This window comes from Lissotriton helveticus, chromosome 12 (assembly GCF_964261635.1).
Source record: "Lissotriton helveticus chromosome 12, aLisHel1.1, whole genome shotgun sequence".
In the NCBI taxonomy this organism is placed as follows: domain Eukaryota; kingdom Metazoa; phylum Chordata; class Amphibia; order Caudata; family Salamandridae; genus Lissotriton; species Lissotriton helveticus.
This window is the reverse complement of record NC_136073.1, coordinates 42142841-42166386: the sequence shown is the minus strand read 5'-3', so window position 1 is coordinate 42166386 and position 23546 is coordinate 42142841. Positions and strand designations below refer to the sequence as shown.

General features: G+C 50.0%; 1 protein-coding gene across 1 annotated transcript in view; it reads right to left on the bottom strand.

Annotated features, from left to right (window-relative positions):
* GIGYF1 (GRB10 interacting GYF protein 1) overlaps window positions 1–23546 on the bottom strand; it is a 1662840-nt gene that overhangs the window by 1379552 nt on the left and 259742 nt on the right. The window contains exons 5-6 of the mRNA XM_078668650.1: window positions 547–676; window positions 115–210 (exon numbers count right to left, since the gene is read on the bottom strand). Coding sequence (XP_078524776.1) covers window positions 115–210; window positions 547–676 — 226 coding nt within the window. The remainder of the gene's footprint in view (window positions 1–114; window positions 211–546; window positions 677–23546) is intronic.

Below are 23546 nucleotides of genomic sequence, written 5' to 3'. Positions count from 1 at the left end.
TGTCTAAATAGAAGTCCATAATGGTACTCTGAAAACTTGTACTTCAGCACCCTTCTTTGTTTTAAAACTCTTATGGACCGAACACGACCCAACACCACACCCCCATTAACCTACCTGTTCTTCCTCTGTTAAAGGGACAAGAGCAAGAGGCTGAAGAGGCTCATCCTGAAGAATGACAGCAAACTCTTTATCTTCCATTTCCTCTGGAACCTGCCAACAAAAAAGGCACTTTGCTAAACATCTCTTAAAGGAAAGGACAATGCTTAAAATTGACTAACCTGAACAAATAAAAAACAAAGTTGATTCAGAAGCAGCAAGTAGAACTCCGGCCAATTTAGGAGAATTGTAACAGATTCAAGGCCCAGCAAATAATGGATTACTTTAAATGGTATACTGTCATAGAAACTAGAGGTAAGGAACAGAGCACAAGAAAAAGATCGCTTCTAGGCAGTATAAGCACCTTGCACAATACTATGCTAGGAGAGTACACTGAATGATTATGTGGGCATGGTGAAGACTGGTTAAGAGCTGCCTGTGTAAGATTACCTTATCGTCTTTGACATAAAGTGCTAACATTTCTTCTCTCCCATAACGGTACTCTGCTAACTTGTACTTTGGCATGGCAGGAGAAGGAGGGGGTGATGTAACACCACCACCACTGGCCAGTGCACGGAGCCTGAAAAAAATAAAATGAAGCAATCAATTAAACAGCAGTTTTCAAATAGCAAAGGAAATCACAGAACTCAAGAAGGGAGACATTTGGCATAAAAGGAAATTCATGCTCGAAGATGGCAGGATGGGAGGTTGAGAAAAACAAGAGCAGCTTCTCCTGTTAAACAAGTTACTTACTTGCAATCTCAGTTCTCAATCAACAGCATCTTCAATTAACTGAAATATGCACACTAATGTGCAAAACCATTCCTAAAATCTTTTAAACACAGCCTATGCAAAAGCACAAAAACTTGCCCTTTATTAACTTAAAATAAAAAAAGGCCTTTGATCCTTATAACTTGTTCTGACTTCTTTAAACTTATATTTAAAAAAGAAAAATGGGTGCAAGAAACTGGGTTAGAGACAGCAGAAAATGTGATCTCACTGGGGCCCACCTATAGTGTTCAAACACCATAAATGATTGGCATTCTAAAAAGTAACAGATTTTTCATAAGGTGCAATTTCGAATTTAGATAGCATAGATATCTCTTCCTCATACCGTGTACCAATGTTTTCCTAGGCTCCAAATTCAAAATTTCATTCACTGGCACAAAAAGGAGAACCGCTCTAGAATCCGTCTGCTTCTGAATGATTCTTCAGTCTAGTAATAGGCTAAAAGAAGATTGGTAGTCAGGGGCCAGGTGGTCAAGTTCACAATGTAAAGCTGAGAGGGAGGATTCTGCCGGCCATCCCAGAAGGAAATCTAAAAAGCACTTGTGGTCTGACAAGTAGATCCGGAAACTACCATGGTTAGTCGCACGGATCCAGAAACTTGGATGCACCAGGTCTGTATTTCAAGCTTATATTTGTGGTGAAGATCATTTCTGGGGACCCACAATGGCTAGCAATTCATTCTTGCACTTAAATACAGTACTCTTTAACTGGTCTGCTTTTACATTTTCCTCACTGTTAGATGGGGTGTTATCAGCAAGATGTGTTGAAAACCAAGACCACATCATCTGAGCTCCATAAGAGGAACCTGAAACTCATTCCATCAGTTGATTGACAAACATGGGAGCGGTCTGAGCAGCAACACTTCCCTCAGAGAAATGCATCCAAAAGGGTGGTTGGCAATAGAAAAACGGCAATGCAGATAAGAAAATAGGAATTTAAAACAGGAAAACAAGTTGGGGCCAAGGTAAAAATTGATACAAATATAGCACAAAAATGGAGGGAAATTGGCAATGGATCAACAGCTATTGCACAAACTATAAGAAAAGTGAGTCCCCGGTAGACAAAAAGAAAAAAATGTAAGCAAAACCACATGCTTGATGTGGTTCTCAGCAACAGGAAGTAAGGGCAGCTGTGCATTTGTTTTTGGTGCTGAAAGAAATCTATGACCTTCAAGACCCTAACTTAAGTGACCATTTAGATTTATTTGCACACTTGCAGTGTCCATTAGTTAAGAGTTAGGACTAGTTTCCTAAGCACCAGTTCAGGTTCCATTGCAGGGGACTCACCAATCAATCAAGCAATCAAACATTTGTAAAGCGTACTACATACCCGCGAGGGTCTCAAGGCGCTGGGGAGGGGCGCTACTGATCGAACAGCCAGGTCTTGAGTATCCTCCTGAAGGTCAGCAGGTCTTGGGTCTGTCGTAGGCTCAGTGGGAGGGTGTTCCATGTCTTGGTGGAGAGGTGGGAGAAGGATCTCCCACCAGTGGTTGTTCTTCGGATGCGCGGGACGGTGGCGAGTGAGGTCGGCGGAGCGTAGCTGGCGGTTGGGGATGTAGAAGGAGAGACGTCTGTTGAGGTAGGCTGGGCAGGTCTTGTGGAGTGCCTTGTGTGCGTGGGTGAGGTGCTTGTAGGATAGCCTCTTGTTGACAGGGAGCCAGTGCAATTCAGTTCCAGCCAACAGAAGAATATCTGGCAACTGCTAATCCTTGGGCATTCAGTGTCCTTCAGCCCTGCTTAGGCACAAGGAATAGGCTCCAGTAGAAATTTCAAGCTGCATGAGGATATAATTATTTTACCACAAGGCAGTCTGTGTCCTCTAAGAAGGAACCAATGCACACTCCAGCTCCAAGAGAAAAGCTCCAAAGGGAAAGCAGGATTTCTGGCTGGGCCTCTATGGCATTGAAGGTTAGCAAAAAACCATAATTCTTGGTTCTTGGAGAATATTTCCACTTTGAAAAACGGTTGTTTTGCAGCTTGAAGAATTTTCTGGATTCACATGCTGTGCATTATTCCGCCTTCTAGTGGTTGGGTCAGAATTGTCTTTCCTCTTTTTTTGTTTGTGGGCCTCTATGTACCACTATTGGATACCCCCTTGTGATGTAGTCATGATTGCTCTGGAAGCTCCCACCTTTGGTCACCATCTTCGGATTATTTTGCTTTTTTGCTCTACTCTCGCACATCTTTGAGGGTGGGTTCACTAGTGAATTCAGAAAATTCTTAAAGCTGCAACACTACACAGACAGGTAAGAAACTATACATTTTGCAGTATGAATCTTGTCTTGATTCACATGCTGTGCACAGATTTTGTAGCGTTTTTTTTCTGTGGTGGCTGGGTCGAAGAGGAGTTGGTTTGTGAATAGATGTTGCAAGACCTTTTGTCCTAATCGTGCTTCTTTATTCATTTGGATGTCCACGCGGTAGTGTTTCGTGAAGGTGTGCACTGAAGACCATGATGCTGCCATGCTAGTGTCTTGAAGTGTAATGTTGGCTAGAAAGGCAATAGTTGCCCCTTTCTTGCCGAGTGAGCCTGTGGGGCTCTTTGTAATGCTTCTCTCCTGTTTGTCTGTGGCACAATTTTATGGTTTGTGCTATCCATCTTGCGATTGTGTTTTTGTTTACTGGTTTTCCAAGGAAACTGTTTGCAAAAGATACAAAGAATTGTTTTGCCTTTCTGTATTCTTTTGTCTTTTCAATGGAATACATCCCACTGCTCTTCTAGCGTCAAGGGTACAATGCTCTTTCTGCCTGAGTCTTCAGATTTTGGAAGAAACTTGATATCTGTATGGATTAATTTATGTGGAATTGTGAAACCACTTTTGGCATGAAGTGCGGATCTATTCTCATGGCTATTCCGTCATTATGAATGTGGACGTATGGTCCCTGTAATGTTAGTGCTTGCAACTCACTAACTCTACATAGTGAGATTATTGCTACTAAAAAAGGCTTTAGTGTGAGCATTTGTGGGGTCGCCTTATGTAGCAGCTCAAATGGTGCTTTCATTAGGTGAGTACCATTTAGATTCCATTTGGGTGCAAACACCCTCTTTGGGGTGTGGTTGTGGGGGGTGAGGGGGTAATTCTCTTGCCACCTTCTAGGAACCTCTAGACCACTTGTGAAGTGAAGCTGTTCCCTGTGCGGCCTCCTGTATATGCTACAATTGCTGCTAAGTGAACTTTCAGTGATGGGTAGGTTAGCTTACTGTGTAGTAGATTTATTTTGTACTTCAGCACTGTCCTCTCTTGTGATCTTTTGGAAAAGACCTTCTTTGAGGCACCATAGAGAGTATGTTTTCCATTTTGCCGTGTACCATTTCCTAGTGGTTGGCTTTCTTGCTTCCCATAGGACTGCCATTGTGCTTTCCAGTAATGTTAGGTGTCCAAATGTGAGGTCCTCAGGAGCCATGCTGCGAGGCTCAGGCTCACCGGTTCTGGGTGAAGCACTCTTAACTTTTGCATCATTAGTAAGTCTTGTCTCTTTGTCAAATTGTGAATTGATCCTTGAGATATCTCCATTATCTCGGAGATCCAAGTCGGTCTCCTCCATTGTGGGGCAATGAGAATTATTTTCAAGTGGCTGATCCTGCATTTGTTGATCTCCTTGTGGCGTAGTGGTATCAGGGAAAAGTGTAAGCAAATATCTGACCAGTCTATCCACAGTGCATTCCCCAAGGACTGTTGGCAAGGTTGCCTGGATGCGAAGCGTCTGCATTTTGCATTGTGGGGTGTTGCGAAGAGGTCGACTTCTAGAGTTCCCCATTCGTGAAAGATCTTGTTGAGTTCCGATTGACTCAGTTCCCACTGGTGGGACGACAAAGCGTGTCTGCTCAGTCTGTCCGCTTCTACATTGTCCAATCCTGGCAGGTGTATTGCTATTAGATTTATGTCCTGTGGGATTGCACATGTACACAGCTGATGAGTAAGAGTCAAAAGTGCAACTGACTGCGTTCCCCCCCGGTTTATGAAAAACATGGTGGTTGTGTTATCAGTTTGTATCAGAATTGTCATTCCGTAGAGCTTTCTGTAAGGCTTTTAAGGCTAGGAACACTGTCTTTAATTTCAGGATGTTGATTTGCTGTAGAGCACCCTGCTCTGTTCACAGTCCCCTTACTTTTAGGTTTTCCATCTGAGCTCCCCATCCCACCTGTGAGGCATCAGTCGTTATGGTCACTGTTGGAGATGTTGTGTGACAAGTCTCCCTTGAGATATGTTTGCTTCGTTCAATCATATTTCCTCCTGTATTTTCTGTGTGACAATAAATAGATCTTCCCAACTCGCTGTGACCATTGTGCTTAAAGCCATTCCTGGAATGGTCACATGTGTAGGTGAATGTTGGGCATTAAATTAATGCATGAAGCCATCATTGTAGGAAGCTGGGTGTCTGTTGCAGTAAACCCCCCCCCCCCCACCCCCTTTTTGCCAGACTAATGATGCACTTTGACTTGATGAGCCCTAGGTCCGTACCAATCAGGTTCCCAGGGTCTGTGTTCTTTGCCAAAACTGTACCTTGCACCCCCAATTGTCAACTCTCTGGCCACATGTCAGTCCCTTGTAAAAGGTACTGAGGGAACTGTGGCCAGGGAAGGCCTGTAAAGGCTGCAGCACTTACTGTGCCACCATTAGAGGCCCCCTCCCACCCCCCCTCCAACCATTTCAGGCTACGTGTTTTGGTGGAGAACTGAAGAGTCGACATAGTACATATCCCTGTGTGCCATGCCTTCAACCCACTGCCCTGCCATGGGCGGTCAGCGACCCCTCTAGCTGGGTGCACTATACCAGTGGTGAGGGTACAGGTGCATAAGCCCTGTACCCCTACAGATTCTAGATCAATTCTTAGACATTGTAAGTGCAGTAATGCCATTAAGAGTAATGGTGCTGGGAGTTTGTCATTACAAACTCCCCAGCACCATAAAGGCTTTACTGAAAACTGGGAAGTTTGGTATCAAACTTCTTAGCACATTAAACCCACGCTGATGCAAGTGTGGGATTGAATGAAAAATGCACTCGGAGGGCATATTAGATAAGCCCCCTAAAAACCAACCAGCCTCTGGTGGGTTCCCCGACTGGTACACACCAGCCTGCCACCACCAGACATGTTTCTGGACCTCTGGGGTGCCAAAGCCCAGGAACAAAGCCTTAACTGAGCAGAGGTGGTCACACCTCCCCAAGTCAGGAAGAGCCATATATGGCAGGGGAGGTTCAGAGGCTGTGCCGCTTATGAAATGCAACTCCCAGCCTACACTGCCATCAGGAGCAGGCCCCTGCCTGTCTCCCTTCCTTTTCGGCAGGAAGACCGACAGGAAAATTTAGGACAGCCCAGAAGGTGTGCCCACCTCTGCCAACCCCACCCCTCAGGTGGGGAGGCGAGGTGAAGCTAACTCTACAGTGCCTGCCTTCATGTAGATGGCTGGCACCCTCCAATCAGGGTTAGGGATTGTGACTACACAGCCACATGGGATGAGCACACCAAGGGTGTAGTCAAGGTCAGTAGCCCATTGGCTACTGACCTTGAGACCCTTAAAAAGTCCCCTAAATACAATACACAACAACAAAAAGAGAGGTAGGGAGAGTGAGGAACCACTCTTAGTCCCGGTTAAGTTTTAGCAAACAAGAAAAGAGTGTTCTATGGTACACAAAGAACCACACTTGGAGCAAAGAAAAATGCCACTGGCCTCACTCAGGTCAGTTAAGAAAGCCCTCCCACACCAACCTGGTTGATGACATGCTTCATCATCGGGCCCCACTGAAGAGGCAGAGCGCCTCTCCAGTGTGCTGCGACGCCAGGTCTACTGCGGAGCAGGTTTTTTTTGTGAGTTTAGGCATGAAGTGAAACTAATTTGTGGTGGTTTGAGATAAAAATGTCTTACGTGTTTCAAAAATTATTTATTATTTGATCACTAGGACATAGATAAAATGGTGTTGGAAAATAGTCCAAAATTAATTGTTTGGTTATTTCCAAAAACTTTTAATATCAGTCAACATGTTTCTGCCTTAAAACGATATATCTGTAAGAGACATTAGTTAGTGATAGATTCCTTACCTTAGAATATCCCCAGGAGTCAGACTGGATCCGGAAAATTTTGCGTAGCAATACCCATGTGCGCCGGCAGGCGTCGTCCGCGTCTCCGCGTCCGTCGTCGGCGTTAGCGCCGGAATGACGTCGGAGTACTTAGACGCCAACCATGTGCGCGGACGTCAGTTCCGATACACAGCTTTTACGCGCAAGATACGCAGAGCCATGATAGAACCGACACTGGTGCCATGAAACTAGGGCCCTGAAAGGGGAGGACCTTAACCCTAGATATTGGTTCGCAGAACGGGGAGGATGGGTGGGTAAGGAATCTATCACTAACTAATGTCTCTTACAGATATATCGTTACACAAGTAGTAACTTGTGCATCTGAAAGACACATTAGTGATCGATTCCTTACCTTAGAATAGATACCCCAGCAATACCAACCCCGTGGTGGGTCTGCGAACCAATAATCGCACCAGAAAGTCCTGGAGGACGGAACGGCAAAAGAAGCCATCCCTCCGGACTTGGCTGTCCAGGCAGTAGTGTCTTGCAAACATGTGCAGCGAGGCCCACGTAGCTGCCTGGCAAATGTCCTGCAAGGGCACACCCCGGCCCAGGGCAGTGGTAGTCGCCATGGCCCGAGTGGAATGAGCCCTCAATCCAGCAGGGGGCTCCTTCTTAGCCAAGGAGTAACATGCCTAGATACACAAGATGATCCACCGGGAGATGGTCCGCTTGTGCACCGCCTTTCCCTTCTTAGCGCCCATGTAACCAACAAAGAGTTGGTCATCCACCCAGAGCTGGCGTGTGTGATCCAGATAGTAAGAGAGCGCACGTTTTGGGTCCAGACGGTGGAGCCTCTCTTCCTCTTTCGAGGGATGCGGAGGCGGAGAGAAGGTGGGCAAAGTAATGGACTGCCCGATGTGGAAGGCCGTGACAACCTTGGGCAGGAAAGAAGGTCTTGTCCGCAACACAACCTTGTCCGGATGAACAGAGAGGAAAGGAGGTGTGGAAGAAAGAGCCTGGAGCTCACTCTCTCCTGGCAGAGGTGATGGCAACCAGGAAAGCAGTCTTCAAAGTAAGAAGACTGAGAGGACAGTTATGGAGTGGCTCAAAGGGAGCACACATGAGGTAAGTAAGAACAAGGTTCAAGTCCCACTGGGGCATCACGAAAGGAACAGGAGGGAACATGTGTGTGATGCCAGGGGAGAGGTGTGGCGCCGCGGCCAGGGCGACTGACACTGGAGTCTGGGGATCACGGTTCGATCCCCGGCTCCGGCGGCCGGTTAGCCCAGCACCATGCGACTCTGGGCAATAGCTTGCCTAATCTTCCCGACGGCCCCCAGCGCCTAGAGACCCTAACGGGTGATTGTGCGCTATACAAATGTGGATTATTATGCCCTTCAAATACCTATTTACAATAGGGGACTTGAACAAAGAAGGCTGATCAGGTAGCCTTAAGAAGGCGGAAAGGGCAGAAAGGTAGCCCTTGATAGTGCCCTGCTGGGCAAGAGAAAGGAGGAAGAGGAGAACCTCAGAAAGAGGGGCAGAAAGGGGATCCACAGCCTTTGCTGTGCACCATGCCACAAATCTGTTCCACCTGCAGGCGTATACCGACTTTGTGGAGGGACGCCTGGCTGCCAGAATGACATTACAGACTTCAGGAGGCAAGTCAAATGGCCTCAACTGCCGCCGCTCAATCTCCAAGCTTGTAGGTGGAGACTGGACAGGTTCGGGTGGAGGACCGTCCCCTGCTGCAGCGACGGAAGGTCCTCCCGAAGAGGCAGACGAAACTGGGGATCGACTGACATGCTGAGTAGCTCGGGATACCAGTATCTTCGTGCCCAGTCCGGAGCCACAAGGATAACCTGGGCCCGGTTGCGTCTGATCTTCCTCAGCACTCTGGGCAGAAGTGGTATAGGCGGAAAGGCGTACAATAGACCGCAACTCCACTCGCGACAAAAAGCGCCTCCGAGCGAGTGCCGCCTTGGAAATTCCAACGCGCAGAACTGATGACATTGCGCGTTCTCTTCTGTGGCGAATAGATCTAACCAAGGCTCTCCCCACTGCTGAAAGAGGCCTTGCGCCACGTCCGAGTGCAGACGCCATTCGTGATCCATCATGCACCGACGGCTGAGTTCGTCTGCCCTGGCATTCAGAGAACCTGACAGGTGTTGAACCACCAGGGTCACGCCCTGACGTTCCAGCCACTGCCAGAGGCGCAGAGCCTCCTGGCATAGGGTCCACGACCCCACCCCACCCTGTTTGTTGCAGTACCACATGGCGGTAGTGTTGTCCGTGAACACCTGCACTACTCCCCCGTACAGAGGGGAGGAATGCCTTCAGTGCTAGACAGATCGCCCGCAGCTCCAAAAAGTTGATATGGAGCCGGGACTCTGCCGGAGACCAGAGGCCTCTGATCTCCGCCTCTCCCATGTGGCCACGCCCAGCCCTGGAGGGATGCGTCCGTCACAACCACGTGCTCCGGGTGGGGTAGGGAGAGGGATCTGCCACTGACCCAATCGCAGTCCGTGAGCCACCACTGCAACTGTCTTGCAGTGCCCTCCGAGATCAAGACGTGATCGGACAAGTTGCCCTGATGCTGGGCCCACTGAAACGTCAGGTCCCACTGCAGAGCCCGCATCCGCCACTAGGTGTGATGCACCAGAAGGATGCAGGAGGCCATCAGCCCCAGAAGCTGCAGTGTCAACCTGACCGAGACTCGGGATAAAGGGTGAAAGATCGGAATCAGAGCCTGAATATCCCGAACCCGCTGTTCGGGAGGATAAACCCGAAACTGCGCCGAGTCTAGAACCGCTCCGATGAAGAGGAGCTTCCGAGAGGGACACAGGTGTGACTTCGGCACGTTGATGGAGAACCCCAGCAAGTGCAGAAGGTCGGCCGTAGTCTGGAGGTGGCTGACTACTGTCTGGGGCGAGCCCGCCTTCAACAACCAGTCGTCGAGGTAGGGGAAGACTGACACCCCTAACCTGCGCAGATGAGCTGCGACCACCGCCATCACCTTCGTGAACATCGTGGGGTGCTTGTAAGGCCGAAGGGGAGCACGGTAAACTGAAAGTGCTCATGGCCTACCGTGAACCGCAGGTAATGCCAGTGGGCCGGAATGACGGGGATGTGAAAATAAGCGTCCTGCAAGTCCAACGCTACCATCCAGTCTCCAGGGTCCAGGGCAGCTAAGACCTGAGCCAGTGTCAGCATTTTGAACTTCTCCTTCCGGAGGAAGCCGTTGACGTTCTGTAGGTCCAAGATAGGGCGTAGACCCCCTTTGCCCTTCTTGGGTACCAGGAAGTAGTGGGAGTAACAATAACACCCTACTTCTGGCCCAGGAACGTGCTAGATTGCCCCCTTGGCCAAGAGGGCCGTGACTTCCTCTTACAGAAGTTGCAAGTGATCCCCCGACACGCGGTGGAATTGCGGTGGCATGGCTGGAGGGGTCGCCTCGAAGGGGAGGGAGTAGCCCCTTCGGACGATTTGCAGCACCCACCTGTCCGACGTGACAGTGCGCCAGTGGAAGAGGTGATGGTGAACACTGCCACCCACTGGCGTCACATGGGCCTGAAAACACGGACTAGGAAGGTTTTGAGGCAGGTGCTGCGGGGGGAGGTGTGGACTGGCCTCGCCGTGGTCCCCGACCGCCGCTACGGCGGTTTCCACGGCCGCCACCGCGCTGTTGAACATTCTGCAGTGCGTGGCTGGCGGCACGTGTGGGAGCGCCCCTCCGTGGCCACGAAAGGCCCAAGGACTTGGCCGTAGCCCTTGAGTCCTTAAAACGCTCAGGCGCATGGTCTGCCTTGTCGCCAAAGAGGCGACGGCCATCGAACGTCATGTCCAGAAGAGTGGCCTGGACATCGGCCGAAAAGTTGGCGGTCCTCAACCAGGCGTGGCGTCGAACCGCCACAGTCGGTGCCATCGCCCTGCCCAGTGAATCCGTGGTATCCAGCTCACACCGGATGGAATATCGCGCTGCGTCTCGACCCTCCGCAAGGGCTTGGGCGAGTTTAGCCCGGACCTCCTCCGGACATTGTGGCAGCACGTCCGCGACCGTGTCCCACAGGGTGTGGGTGTAGCGGCCCAAGAGGCATGCGGTATTAACAGACCGCAGTCCCAAACTCAGGGACGAGAACACCTTCTTCCCGAACTGTTCATACCTCTTGGATTCCCGATCGGGCGGAGCAGTCGGGAATGCGGTCTGGGAAGTAGAGGCCTGGATGACCAGGCTCTCGGGGGTGGGATGGGTGGACAAAAAGCAAGGGTCGCCCGGGGCTGGGCGGTAGTGTCTGGCCACGTTCCTATCCACAGGCGGACCTGTGGCGGGCTTGGACCAAGTGCCCACAAGAACGTCACACAAGGCCTCATTAAACAGCAGCAGAGGCTCACTGGAGCTTGCCTGCGGTTTAAGGACCTCAGTGAGGAGGTTAGTCCTCACGGCCGCGACGGGGAGCTCAAGGTTTAAGGCCTAGGCCGCCCTCGTTAACACTACACTGTAAGCAGCCCCCTCCTCCGTAGCCACGGTGGGAGGGGAGACAAATCCAGTGTCTGGCGAAGTGTCAATACCACTGGCCTCCCCAAGCTCATATGTCCAGTCTTTTTGAGACTGGCACTCCTGTGCCAGAGGGTCCGCAGACCCCTCCCAATCATACTCGTCACCCGTCTCCTGTAGAACAGGGTCAACAGACGGGGCCTCCTCATGGAAATAAAAAATCTCCAAAGGCCGTCGGAAGCGGCGCCGCTCCGGCACCAGAGTCGGACCGAAGGGAAGATTGGGGACGGCGTCCACAGTGGGCACCGGGGGCGACACCCGCTGGGCCGGCACCGGTGAGGTCGTGAGGTCGACCGGCGACGACCCGGATCCGGAAGCAGACCCTGTGAGGTCCTGCGGGTGCCGGACCCGAAGTCGCCGGCGGCGCCGGGGCCGAAGCACCCGACCCGCTAGGGCCTCCAGCCGGGGCCGTTGGGCCCGGAGGCGCCAAGGGACCCGACAGAGAAGGGAGGGACGTCATGGCCATGAGGTACCGCTCGATCTCCGGCATCGCGTCATGCCCAGGGACCCGAAGGTGTGGGGCAGGCGGCGACGCCTGCGACTCAGTCGGAGCCGCGTGGGTGGTGTCACCCGAACCCCCTGCCGCATCGTGCGAGCGTCGGGGTGGGTCGGGGTGGGTCGCAGGAACGAAGATGTCTCTCCGACCTCTCATGCCTCTTACCTGAGGACTTGGATCCTGATGACCGGAGCGGCGAGGACTCAGACCCCGCGACCGGTCCCTCGACCTCCTGTAGGACCGGGACCTGGAGCGGCGCCGGGCCGACTGCCGGAGCTCGAACCGCTTGCGGGACCGCTCCCACCTAGCCTTCGACGTCAGGGCCCGGCAGTCGGAGCAGGTGCGGTCGTCGTGGTCGAGGCCTATACACTTGAGGCAGCGGCGATGGGGGTCGGTAACCGACAGTCGGTCGCACTTGGAACAGGGTTTAAACCCGGGCATCCCTACCGGCACCGTCCGAGTCGAAGAATCAAGTTGAGAAATGATCAAAAGATCAAAAAAGTTTAGTCAAAAAAATGACTAAGGGGTAGAGCTTCTCCGGATCTGAGCTAGCTGGCGCGGAAAAAAGAAAAACTGACGTCAGCGCGCATGGGCGGCGTCTAAGTACTCAGACGATGACATTCCGGCGCTAACGACGCCGACGGATGCGGAGCCACGGACGACGCCTGCCGGCACGCAGGGGTATTGCTACGCAAAATTGCCCGGAATGTGGAGTTGGTTTTGTGTGAGAACTTGAAAAACTGCAAATATCTAAAACATGCTTAACTAGCCTTCTCTCTAGGAAATGTCCCAGTGTGATATCTAGGCAGATCACACTGAGTAGAAAGAGTAACCCATAAAGTAATCTGTAAAGTACTCAAAAGTAATCCAACAGCAATTTCCACTGTATTGAAAAATAATTCAAACCTGTAACAAAGTCATTTTTATTCAGCTTGCTTGTATTGTTCAACCTGCCTTGAAAAGTACCATTTACACTTAACCTGGCTCTGGTGTCCACTCTCGCTCCTGCTGTCTGCAGCTCTGGTGCCCTCGGGATGCAGTGTTCAGCCGGGGAGGGGAGGGAGTGCACACGTGAGAGTGCACCCCAGGGCCGTCTCCAGGCGATGGAGGTGCTACAGAAAGGGTGAGGGGCCATTATGCCCCGCTTTCTGCTTATGGTTACTTTTACAGATACTGCATGGGTTTCAGTACCTTAAAGGGTATTGATTATTGGCTGTGTATTGAGTTTGTTGTTAACTAAGAGTTTCTGTTGATGCACATCACTTCATTCTAGTAATTTATTTGTAACTTCAAAAGCTTGCAGCCCTCCATTTCATAAGGGCCAGAGGACCAGCCCGCAGTCCTTTGCGCTCGGTTACCCACTGAAGGAACAACAGTGGAGCACGAGGCGGAGCGAGCAAAGATGACAGCATGAACATTTATTGACTTTCTAGGTACCAGGTTGGCATCCATCCCAGCCGTTAACTAAACTTACGATAGCTCACTCATCAACATTGTGAGCGAGTCCATGTGGCCTGTGACTACACGGGGAGAGGGAAAGGGTAAAGAGGGCAGTACAGGGCAAACAAATGCAACGTAGAGTAGATGGACATCACTCCCATCTTTTCCTCGGGATTTCATCCGCTTTTGAACTGGCCTCTGGCTGGCGTGGCTGTATTACATGTACTGGTTATGCATGTCTCCATAACAAGCACATGTAATACAGTCCAGTGTGTGTGTGACTGGTGGCGCTGACATGTATGTCTGTAGTGTGGTAGTAGTATTCCCCCTCCTCTTGGGGAATCATAGGGCATGTCCCTCTACAGTATTGCACGATGTACATAACCACCCCCTTTACATTAAACATACTTTTTCATACTCCGGCAGTATGAAAAAGGCAGTAATATATGTACCTTCCTGTTACAGCCACATACATTACTCCTGTCGATGTACATATGTCCCTTTACTGGTATTAGAAATACATGTAAATGTAATTTGTACTTGTAAAGCGCACTAATACCCGAACTGGGGTGTCCTGGCGCTGTAACGCATACTGCTGCAGAACCCTTCCTGGCTTTTCCCTGTGAAATGACCTCTCCTGGGCACCCCCAAGGTGAAGCCAGGCATCCCAGCGCTGCTGGGGCTGTTGTGGAGATTAAGCAAGCTATTGCCCAGAGTTGCAGAGTGGGACCCATGGTTAGAATAGGCAATGAGGCGAGAATTATCAGGTCCAAGGAAATTGAGCCCAAGACCCGCCGAGGCGGGAATTGAACCCTGGTCCCGGGCCAGACCTCTGCATCAGGGTCTGCCACTCTAACCATTGAGCCACACTTCTCTTACATGATGTTACAGGCTGATATCCCCCTGCAGTGGCAATACTATTGCGTGTCCCCTGCGGTACAACCACCCCCAGGCAGAAGTATGGAACTTCAGTTTTGCATTGCAGCTGCAGTGTGTGACCTGTTCTGATATTACAGGTGCTCTTTTAACTATGTCCTGAATGTATAGTGCTGCATGTACATGTGTGCCCTTTCAGAGGTAATATATAGCCTCTTCATAGAGTACTCACATAGATGTCCCCGGCACTAGGTACATATAGAACTCTTTGGTACATATACCTTCCCCTGAAATGATGTTACAAGCAGCGTTACATTCTGCAGAGTAAGCATATTTCTGTAGTAGGGGATCTCTGTGTATAGTCATTATCTAGTGAATAGTCCCGCCCATGTGCGTGGACCCCGGAGCAATCAAAAATAATCTCTTACAGTGTCAAAAAATGCAGAAATGCATAGACACTTAAGAGAGAATTTAAAGACAGATAATGCAGCCTAAAAAGGCTACACTGTGCAGTACTTCAACTAGAAATTCCACCACAAAATCCACAAAACAGCAAAAGCCTGTACAGATTTCCATTGCTTCAACAGCAAACTCCCTCAGGAATGATAGAGAGAAGAACCTGGACAGACAAGCCCCATAGGCTGCCATTATGTGGCTCAGAACAGGATACTGTGCCTTTAAGAGAATCTTCCAGAACTTTCTCCCAGTATCCCAGAATGCATAGCAGGTCCAACTTACTTTCAGTTCTTTTTTCCGGCTCCTGCAAGCAGGACCCTGGAGCATTGAGCTCTCCCTTTTTAGGGTTTATTAGTGTTTTTTCACTGCAAATTCGATTTGAAGTACTTTCAAAGTACTTTGTGACTTTTCTTCTTGGTGTTTGCACTCTTTTTATGTCGAATATGCCTTCTTTATTCGACAAATGCCCTGAGTGCTCCAGGAAAATGGCTAAGTCAGACCCTCATGAGGTGTGTATCCTCTGCCTGCCCTCTTCCCATGTTCCAGAGGAATGTGAGATCTGTAAAGGCTTCTCTGGCAAGACCCTGAAGGACAGGATGAAGATCAGACTTCAGGGCCTCGAGGAAAGGAGGCTGAAGGCTCAAGGTGGGTCAAGGTGGCCCGCCTACCCTCCCCGCTACCGCCTCCCAGCTGACCCGCCCACCCACGAACACTAAGCGCTCCTCCTCCTCCCTGCAGCTGTGACCGTCTGGACTTCTGTGAAAGCGGTCGCTCCCCCCATGCTCCCTGGGCTCAAGAGCTGGCTGATAGTCACTGTGGTATCGTAGGCTGACATTCCACATAGCTCATTATATCGCCGAACCTCGCATTACGATTTGCTTTGAAGCGCAACTTTACCTTAATTGAAGCTGCTGCCGCCTTTAGCATTGTGCATTGTGTGCTGCTTTGAACTTTGACTTACTGAAGCTACCGCCGCCATTAGCATTTAACATTCGTGCTGCTTTGTATGCTTCGTTGTGAATTGCTTCTTCCTCAGCCCCAGTTTCACTTTCCCAGGATACATTTTGTCGTGTTTGTTTAGCCTTCCTTTGGCCCGCCTACCCTCCCCGCTACCGCCTCCCAGCTGACCCGCCCACGCTCCGCCCCCTCCTCTACCCATTTAAGACAGATGTCCCAACGCGCAGCGTCCACGCGCTACGGCCGCGCCAAAGGTAAGCCCGTCTACGCCCGTCCGCGCCTGGACCGCGCCCAGCGCCACCCTGGTTCCCCTAAGTCCCAGTCCACCCGCATTACATACGTTTCCTCCTCCCTTCTTGCACTCAACCCCGGCCGACTCCCCAACTGCGCCCAAGCCGCACCTGGACACACCCATGGACCCTTCACATGCAACTCCTGCAAGTTTGACTGCTCACAAACCAATCCCTCATCCACTACCACCAAACATAGATCTGACGCCAACCACCTAAAATGCATCCTACTCAACACCCGATCGGTCCACAAACACGCCATCGACCTCTGGAATCTACTAGACACCATCTCTCCGGACGTCACCTTCCTAACAGAAACATGGATGAACGCCTCCTCAGCCCCAGACATCACCATTGCCATCCCAGAAGGCTACAAAATCATCCGCAAGGACCGCATCAAGCAAACAGGAGGAGGCATCGCCATCGTCCATAAGAATTCCATCCGCATCTCAACCAGCTCAGACGTCAACCTCTCTAGCGCCGAACACCTTCACTTCAAGATCCACACCGACCCCAAGACCACATTCAGAGGCACCCTCCTCTACAGGCCACCAGGACCCCGTACAAAATTCACTGAAGACATCACCGATTTCATTACCCCACACGCCCTCCCCTCCGAAGACTACATTCTATTGGGAGACCTCAATTTTCACCTGGAAAAGAGCAACGACAACAACACCACCACCACTCTTCTGGACAATTTCGCCAACCTCGGTCTCAAACAACTTGTTAATACCCCCACACACCACGCAGGACACACTCGACCCTATCTTCACCTCCAGCAAACATATTTCCTTCAGTCACACCACAGTTCTCCAATGGACGGACCACAGCTGCGTTCACTTTGTTTACAATAAAACCACAACCCACAACCATCCTCAACCTACCCTACGAAGAAACTGGAACAAAATCACCATCGACCAGATCTCCTCATCGCTTCTTCAAAACCCCCCTGCCCAATCATCGAACCCCAACCAAGCAGCCATTAACCTCACTCAATGGCTAACCAACACCGCCGACAACCTAGCACCTTTGAAAAAACGTCAAATCAAACTAGGCAGCAAAAACGCCCCCTGGTTCAACGATGATCTTAAGAAATCCAAGAAACTCTGTCGCTCCCTTGAGAAGGCCTGGAAAAAAGACTCAAACACCAACACCAGGGACGCCTTCAAAAACGCCACCCGCATACACCACCAATTGATCCGGGCTGCCAAGAAAACCGCATTCAAAGACCAACTAGACAAAAACGCCCACAACAGCAAGGAATTATTCAACATCGTCAAAGAGTTTACCAACCCCACTGCCAACTCCAACGACATCACCCCCTCTCAAACCCTTTGCGACTCCCTAGCTTCGTTCTTCCACGACAAAATCGCAGACATCCACAACAGCTTCGACAACCAACCCGAAGACCAACCCTCCCAACCCTCTGCCGTACCTTCACCCCCCTTGAACATCCTTAATGACTGGAACCCAATCTCCACTGAGGACACCATCCGCCTGATGAACTCCATCCACTCAGGATCCCCCACAGACCCATGCCCTCACCACATCTTCAACAAAGCAGACTCCATCATAGCACCACACCTCCGAGACGTCATCAACTGCTCCCTCAACTCCGGCACCTTCCCAGAAAGCTGGAAACACGCCGAACTCAGCGCCCTTCTGAAAAAACCCACAGCTGACCCCACCGAACTCAAAAACTACCGCCCCATCTCGCTCCTTCCATTCCCGGCCAAAATCATCGAGAAAGCGGTCAACAACCAGCTCGCCGCCTTCCTCGAAGCCAACAAATCCCTCGACTCCTCACAGTCCGGCTTCCGAGCCAAACACAGTACTGAGACCGCCCTCATCGCAGCAACAGACGACATCCTAACTCTACTGGACAATGGAGACACAGTCGCCCTCATCCTCCTCGACCTTTCCGCAGCCTTCGACACAGTCTGTCATAACACCCTGTTACAACGACTCAGAAAGATCGGAATCCAAGGAAAAGCATTGGAATGGATCACCTGTTCCCCGCGTCAACAAAACCACCATGGGAGGAAGATCATTCTCCTACCTAGCGGCCAAAACCTGGAACTCACTTCCCATGCACCTCCGCCTCACTCAAAACCACCTAGCATTCAGAAAGCAACTTAAAACCTGGATATTCGAGAAGTAATTCCCCACCCCTCTTCAAGCGCCTTGAGACCCTCTGGGTATGTAGCGCGCTATATACATTTTTTTGACTTGACTTGTACTAGGCTCGCTTGGTTCTAGAATATTCTTAACAAACATTTTTATACAAATCAAATATGTCTGAGTTCAGTCTTTGAGTGTGTGACATCATTTGCTGCCCGAGTGTGGAGAACAAATGTGTAACACTACCCTGAGATAAAGCCTTACTGCTCGCCAAACTACCACAAAGAGAGTAAGGTGCTATCTACTTTTACCTCTGCCAACCTTTGGGGTTCTACTGGACTCTGCACACAACCTCATTTTGGTATAGTAGATTCAGATTCGCTTTATTCGATTTTAGTTTAAAAAACCATTACAGCAGCAACAATACATAAATAAATATCTCAACATTTCATTACGAGGTTAATATCAACTATTAAAACAGGATTAAATCAGTGTGACGAAACAACTAATCAATGTACATGCATATTCAAGGCTAATTAGAGGCTAGGGGGTTAATGGCACAGGGTACACAAAATCCCCTTCTGCAGGAATTATAGATCATGGTCATTGGTCTTGGTAATGGAAGCTCGGATAGAAATCAAACAAGTCCCGAATGCAAATGGGGCCATCTCCTTTTGGCTTGCAAAATCGTAGGTAGGGGACAGTGTTCATATTCTTAAATTTGATTAACACCAGGTCCCCCGAGATGTCTTTGGGCAACGTACCTAGCCACCCCACCCTCCTGACGCTCAGGATTCCACCATCTAGGTCAGGTGGGAGGGGTCTGTTCTTAAGCCAGAAAATGACCTTGTTTAGCAGGTCCTGGTGTGTTTAGAGTTTGCCCTGGCTAAGTGCAGGGACCCCAGAGAGGACAGTCACGTATGGGGCGGCTTCGGGAGGTAAATTGATGCGATGCCTTCTTTCTAAAGTGGTCCTGGCCGCGATATGTGGTATTAACGCAGAATTTAGTGTTAATTTAGGGCCAGTTGGGATAGGTGTAGTAAGAGGCAGTTCTAGAGTTTGGACGTTCCTACATACAGTGGACTTAGACTTTTCGTGGTTGATGGGAGGATTAGGGCAAATGGGTATAACTGATTTGTTGATTGGTAGAGAGTTCCTTTTAAGTGTTTTTTCAATACTGGTCAGCCTGTCCCATAGATCGTTAATTTTTGTAACCAGGAGTGATATGGCTGATATTAACAATTGCTCAAACTGAGCCAATAAGGACAATTGGAGGGGCGATAAAGGATCATCTGTTCTATACACAGCCTTATCCACCGTTGATGTGATTGGGTTAGAGGGGGATGGTGTAGAGCTGGTGCACGATTTTTGAACGTTAGATTGGTTCTCATTGTCTTTCTCCTCATCGTGCTTCCTTTTACAATTTGGACCCAGGGGCAGAGTATTAACTTGAGATTGGTCTTTATTAGAAGGTAGAGGTACATCCCGTGGAGTGCCGTTTAGATAGTCAGCGCCTCTACCCATAATAGGGGGGGTTAATACGACCGGGACATACTTGGAGCCACACAGGGCATTCAGCTCCTCCCAGATGGACATGGTTAATAAAAATTAAAAAAACTCCAAAAGTCCAAAAGCGACAATAGGCAGTACAGTGCAAAACAGATAAGAAATTAAAACTACTCTATACCTCCTCCTTGGAAAGAGGTGGCCCGTCCCGTCCTCCTCTGGCCTCTGAGGGCCGTAGAGGGCCCGCCCTTTGCCCGGGCTTAGGCCGGCGGTCCCGCGCGCGTCCCGCGGGGACAGGTGTTCCGCTGTTTGTAGGCGCCTCCTGGCGCTGGCAGTGACGTCCCAGGTGCGCCTCTGCCACCGGGGCACCTGTGGATTGTGGTCTGGGTCCCTCCCGTGCTGTGCTGGCCGAAAATAGCCCCCAAGGAGCGGTCGGTGCTCCGCTGTTTGTAGGCGCCTCCTGGCGCTGGCAGTGACGTCCCAGGTGCGCCTCTGCCACCGGGGCACCTGGGGATTGTGGTCTGGGTCTGGGTCCCTCCCGTGCTGGCCGAAAATAGCCCCCAAGGAGCTGTCGGTGCTCCGCTGTTTGTAGGCGCCTCCTGGCGCTGGCAGTGACGTCCCAGGTGCGCCTCTGTCACCGGGGCACCTGGGGATTGTGGTCTGGGTCCCTCCCGTGCTGTGCTGACCGAAAATAGTATAGTATTTAAAGAGCCAGCTTCTTACAATCAACCCTAGCAATTTCCCCACTGTCAAAGCTTGCCCCTTCCGATATAGCTGGGTTTCTTTCAATAGGGCGACTGTTACACCTTCTACAAAACTGCATTTATTTTCGCTCCCAAGAACACCTTTTCCTGTTCTGGCTCCGGGGAAGATTTCTCCCAGTGTATGGAAAAACCAAGCAGGACTAGTGTATCTATTACCCGATGTATATGTTGTTTGCAGACTCAGACGACTGGTTTGTAAGGGCAAATTCGTACAAAGTACTGGTATTCATGGATTCCTTGCTTTCTTAGGTGAGCGGCCACTACTGCTAGGCACTTTGTGAACACAGTTGGTGCGTATTTTAGACCGAATGCTAGCACTTTGAATTGGTACTGAGTTTTGTTGACCGCAAATCTTAGTAGTTTGTGTTTGTTGTTCATGAGGATGTGCAAATAAGCATCCTTTAAGTCTACAGTAGCCATGTAGTCCCCTTCTTGCAATTGAGGTAGCACCTCTTGTATGGTTGTCATCGTGAACCTTTGAGTCTATAAATTTGTTGAGGAATCTGAGATCTAAGATAGGACACCGTTTGGAATTAGCAAGTACATGGAGTTATTTCCCTGATTTCTTTGTGTGGCACAAGCTCTATAACCCGCCAGCCTCCTTGAGGGGGGTGGTTCCTCTACGCTTCTAAAGAGCTGTGATGCATTCAGTATGCTGTTCTGCACCTCTGGCTTGAAACCGGAGATCCGTAGCCATGCCGGTCTTCTTTCTGTGATGCCGATAATCTGTCTGCTTGATATTTCTGTGCAAATACAGGTGATGGTCAGAATGCAGAACAATGTCATAATTCACCCCAGTGCAGAGATATTTCTGTGGCATCTAAGGCTGATTTTAAGAATGTATTTGCTATATTCTTCCCCTCCTCTACTAAGTGGCTTGCTCTCTTCTGGTATTGTTCTAGTAGAAATGAAAGCAAATTTATAACGCGCGTACTCAGCCCAATGGGCATCAAGGCGCCTAACAAAAAATGTTTACATGACCAGAGAGCTAACTACTAGTAGGCTTTCCTGAAACACCATGTTTTGAGGGCCTTTTTGAAGAGGGGCAGTGAGGATAGGGACTTAAGCTCCAAAGGGAGTGCATTCCAAAGACGAGGGGCAACTGTAGAGAAAGCTCTTGCTCCCCATCTAGTCTTCTTAATCCGAGGGATCACCAAGAGATTCAGTTGTGATGAACGTAAACATCTGCTGGGGACATAACCAGAGAGAAGTGATCCCAACCCATCAGATGTTCCAGCTCTCAGAGCCCTATGCACTAGAGAAATGATTTTAAAAGAGATACGGTGCTCTATCGGAAGCCAATGAAGGCTCTTTCTGGCTAGTGTCGCAGAGGAAGAGTAGGGAATGTCTAGTACAAATCTTGCTGCCGCATTCTGTACTGTTTGGAGGCGTTGTATCAGTCCCTTATTGATCTCTGCATACAGTGCGTTGCAATAGTCCAATCTCGAACCGACCAACGCAACCACTGTCTGTTTCCTAGCTTGCGGGGAAAGATAATGCACTATTCGTCGGAGAATTTTGATAACTCCCCAACAGGTGGCCACCGTTCTATTGACCTGAAGGGTCATTGCCAGCGAGGTATCAAAAATGACCCCAAGGTTTCTAGCTGAATGAGAGGGGACCGGGCAGGTTCCCAAGGATGGAGGCCACCATTCATTTGACCACACATCCTGGTCCCTTCCAAAGATCAGCACCTCGGTCTTATCGCCATTCAGCCTCAAGGAGATGAGTATCATCCATTCAGAGACTGAGACTGATTGCATACAACTCCTGAAGCTGAACGCGGCGGCGCTAACCGATTGGGTCAGCGACACCATTATCTGAGTGTTGTCTGCGTACGACACCACCTCCATTCCCTGCGCTTTTACTAATCTCGCTAGAGGGGCCACATAAATGTTAAATAGGGTCGGGCTTAAAGCCGACCCCTGTGGTACCCCACATTGCAGAGATTTAGCAGGGGAGAGGTATTCTCCCAGTTTGACCCTCTGTTCTCTAAGGTCTAAAAAAAGAGGACAGAAGGCTCAAAGCTGGCCCCTGCACTCCTATCTCCCTCAAACGAGATGTTAAGATCGAGGGAGATAGGGTGTCGAATGCTGCGGTGAGATCGAGTAAGACCAGTAGCGTTGTCTGTCCCTGGTCCACTTTCATTCTGATGTTGTTTGTCACCATGGTGAGCGCAGACTCCATGCTATGGAATTTCCTGAACCCATGCTGGGTCTGATCTAAAAACCCAGAGGAGTCCAGGAAGGCAGACAAGTGCGAGTTCAGGTGGGCCTCAAGCATTTTGGCGGGGGCAGGAATTAGGGAGATGGGTCTTAAATTCTTTAAGATTGCGGGGTCAAGGGAGGGCTTTTTAAGTAGCGGCTTGACGATCGCTTTTTTCCAGACTGAAGGAAAAAAAAACCTGCGACAGGGCACTATTCATTACCTCCAATAGGGGAGGGAGTAATGTGTCCCTACACTCCATCACTTTGAGAGGACAAGGGTCCAAAGGAGAGGAAGATTTGGTCCTATTCAGCAGTGAGTTACGGTTATCAAGGGTGATCGGTGGGAAGTTAGAGAGGGTCTTGGCAGGATCTTTTGCCCAGGCTTCTAAGTTTGTGAGAGCCTGGATAATGTGGTTCCCAAGTGATTTTTTCTGCATTTCCAGATTAACGGAGATCTCATCGATTTTAGCAAAGAAAAAGGTTGGGATCTTGTCACAGAGCTCCTGCGATCCTATCACTGGATCGGGAACTTGTAGTGAGCAGAGGGAGTCCACTACCTTAAACAGCTCCTTCGATGAGGTGAGGGAAGTTGTGAGGTCAGAGTAGAATTCTTGCTTTGTCTTGATGACCGTGGCCTTATATTCACCTAACAGTCGTTTATGAGTCTCTGTCCATAGTGTCCCATGTTTTCCTCCATTTTCTCTCCTGCCTCCTGCAACCCTGTCTCATCAGCCTAAGTGGCTCAGTGAACCAGGGGGTGGAGGGCCTGCGCCTCGCTGAATATCGGCGTATAGCTGGAGCTAGAATATCTATTGCTCCAACAATGGAATCGGCAAGTTTTTGTGCTGCCTTCTCTGGGTCTGACGGCAGGGAGACAGAACTAATGAGAGGGGCTAGGGAATCATTAGTGATGTTTTTATAGTTCCTTTTACCCTCTCCCTGAGCCTGTCCCTTCTTGGATGGGTCTGAG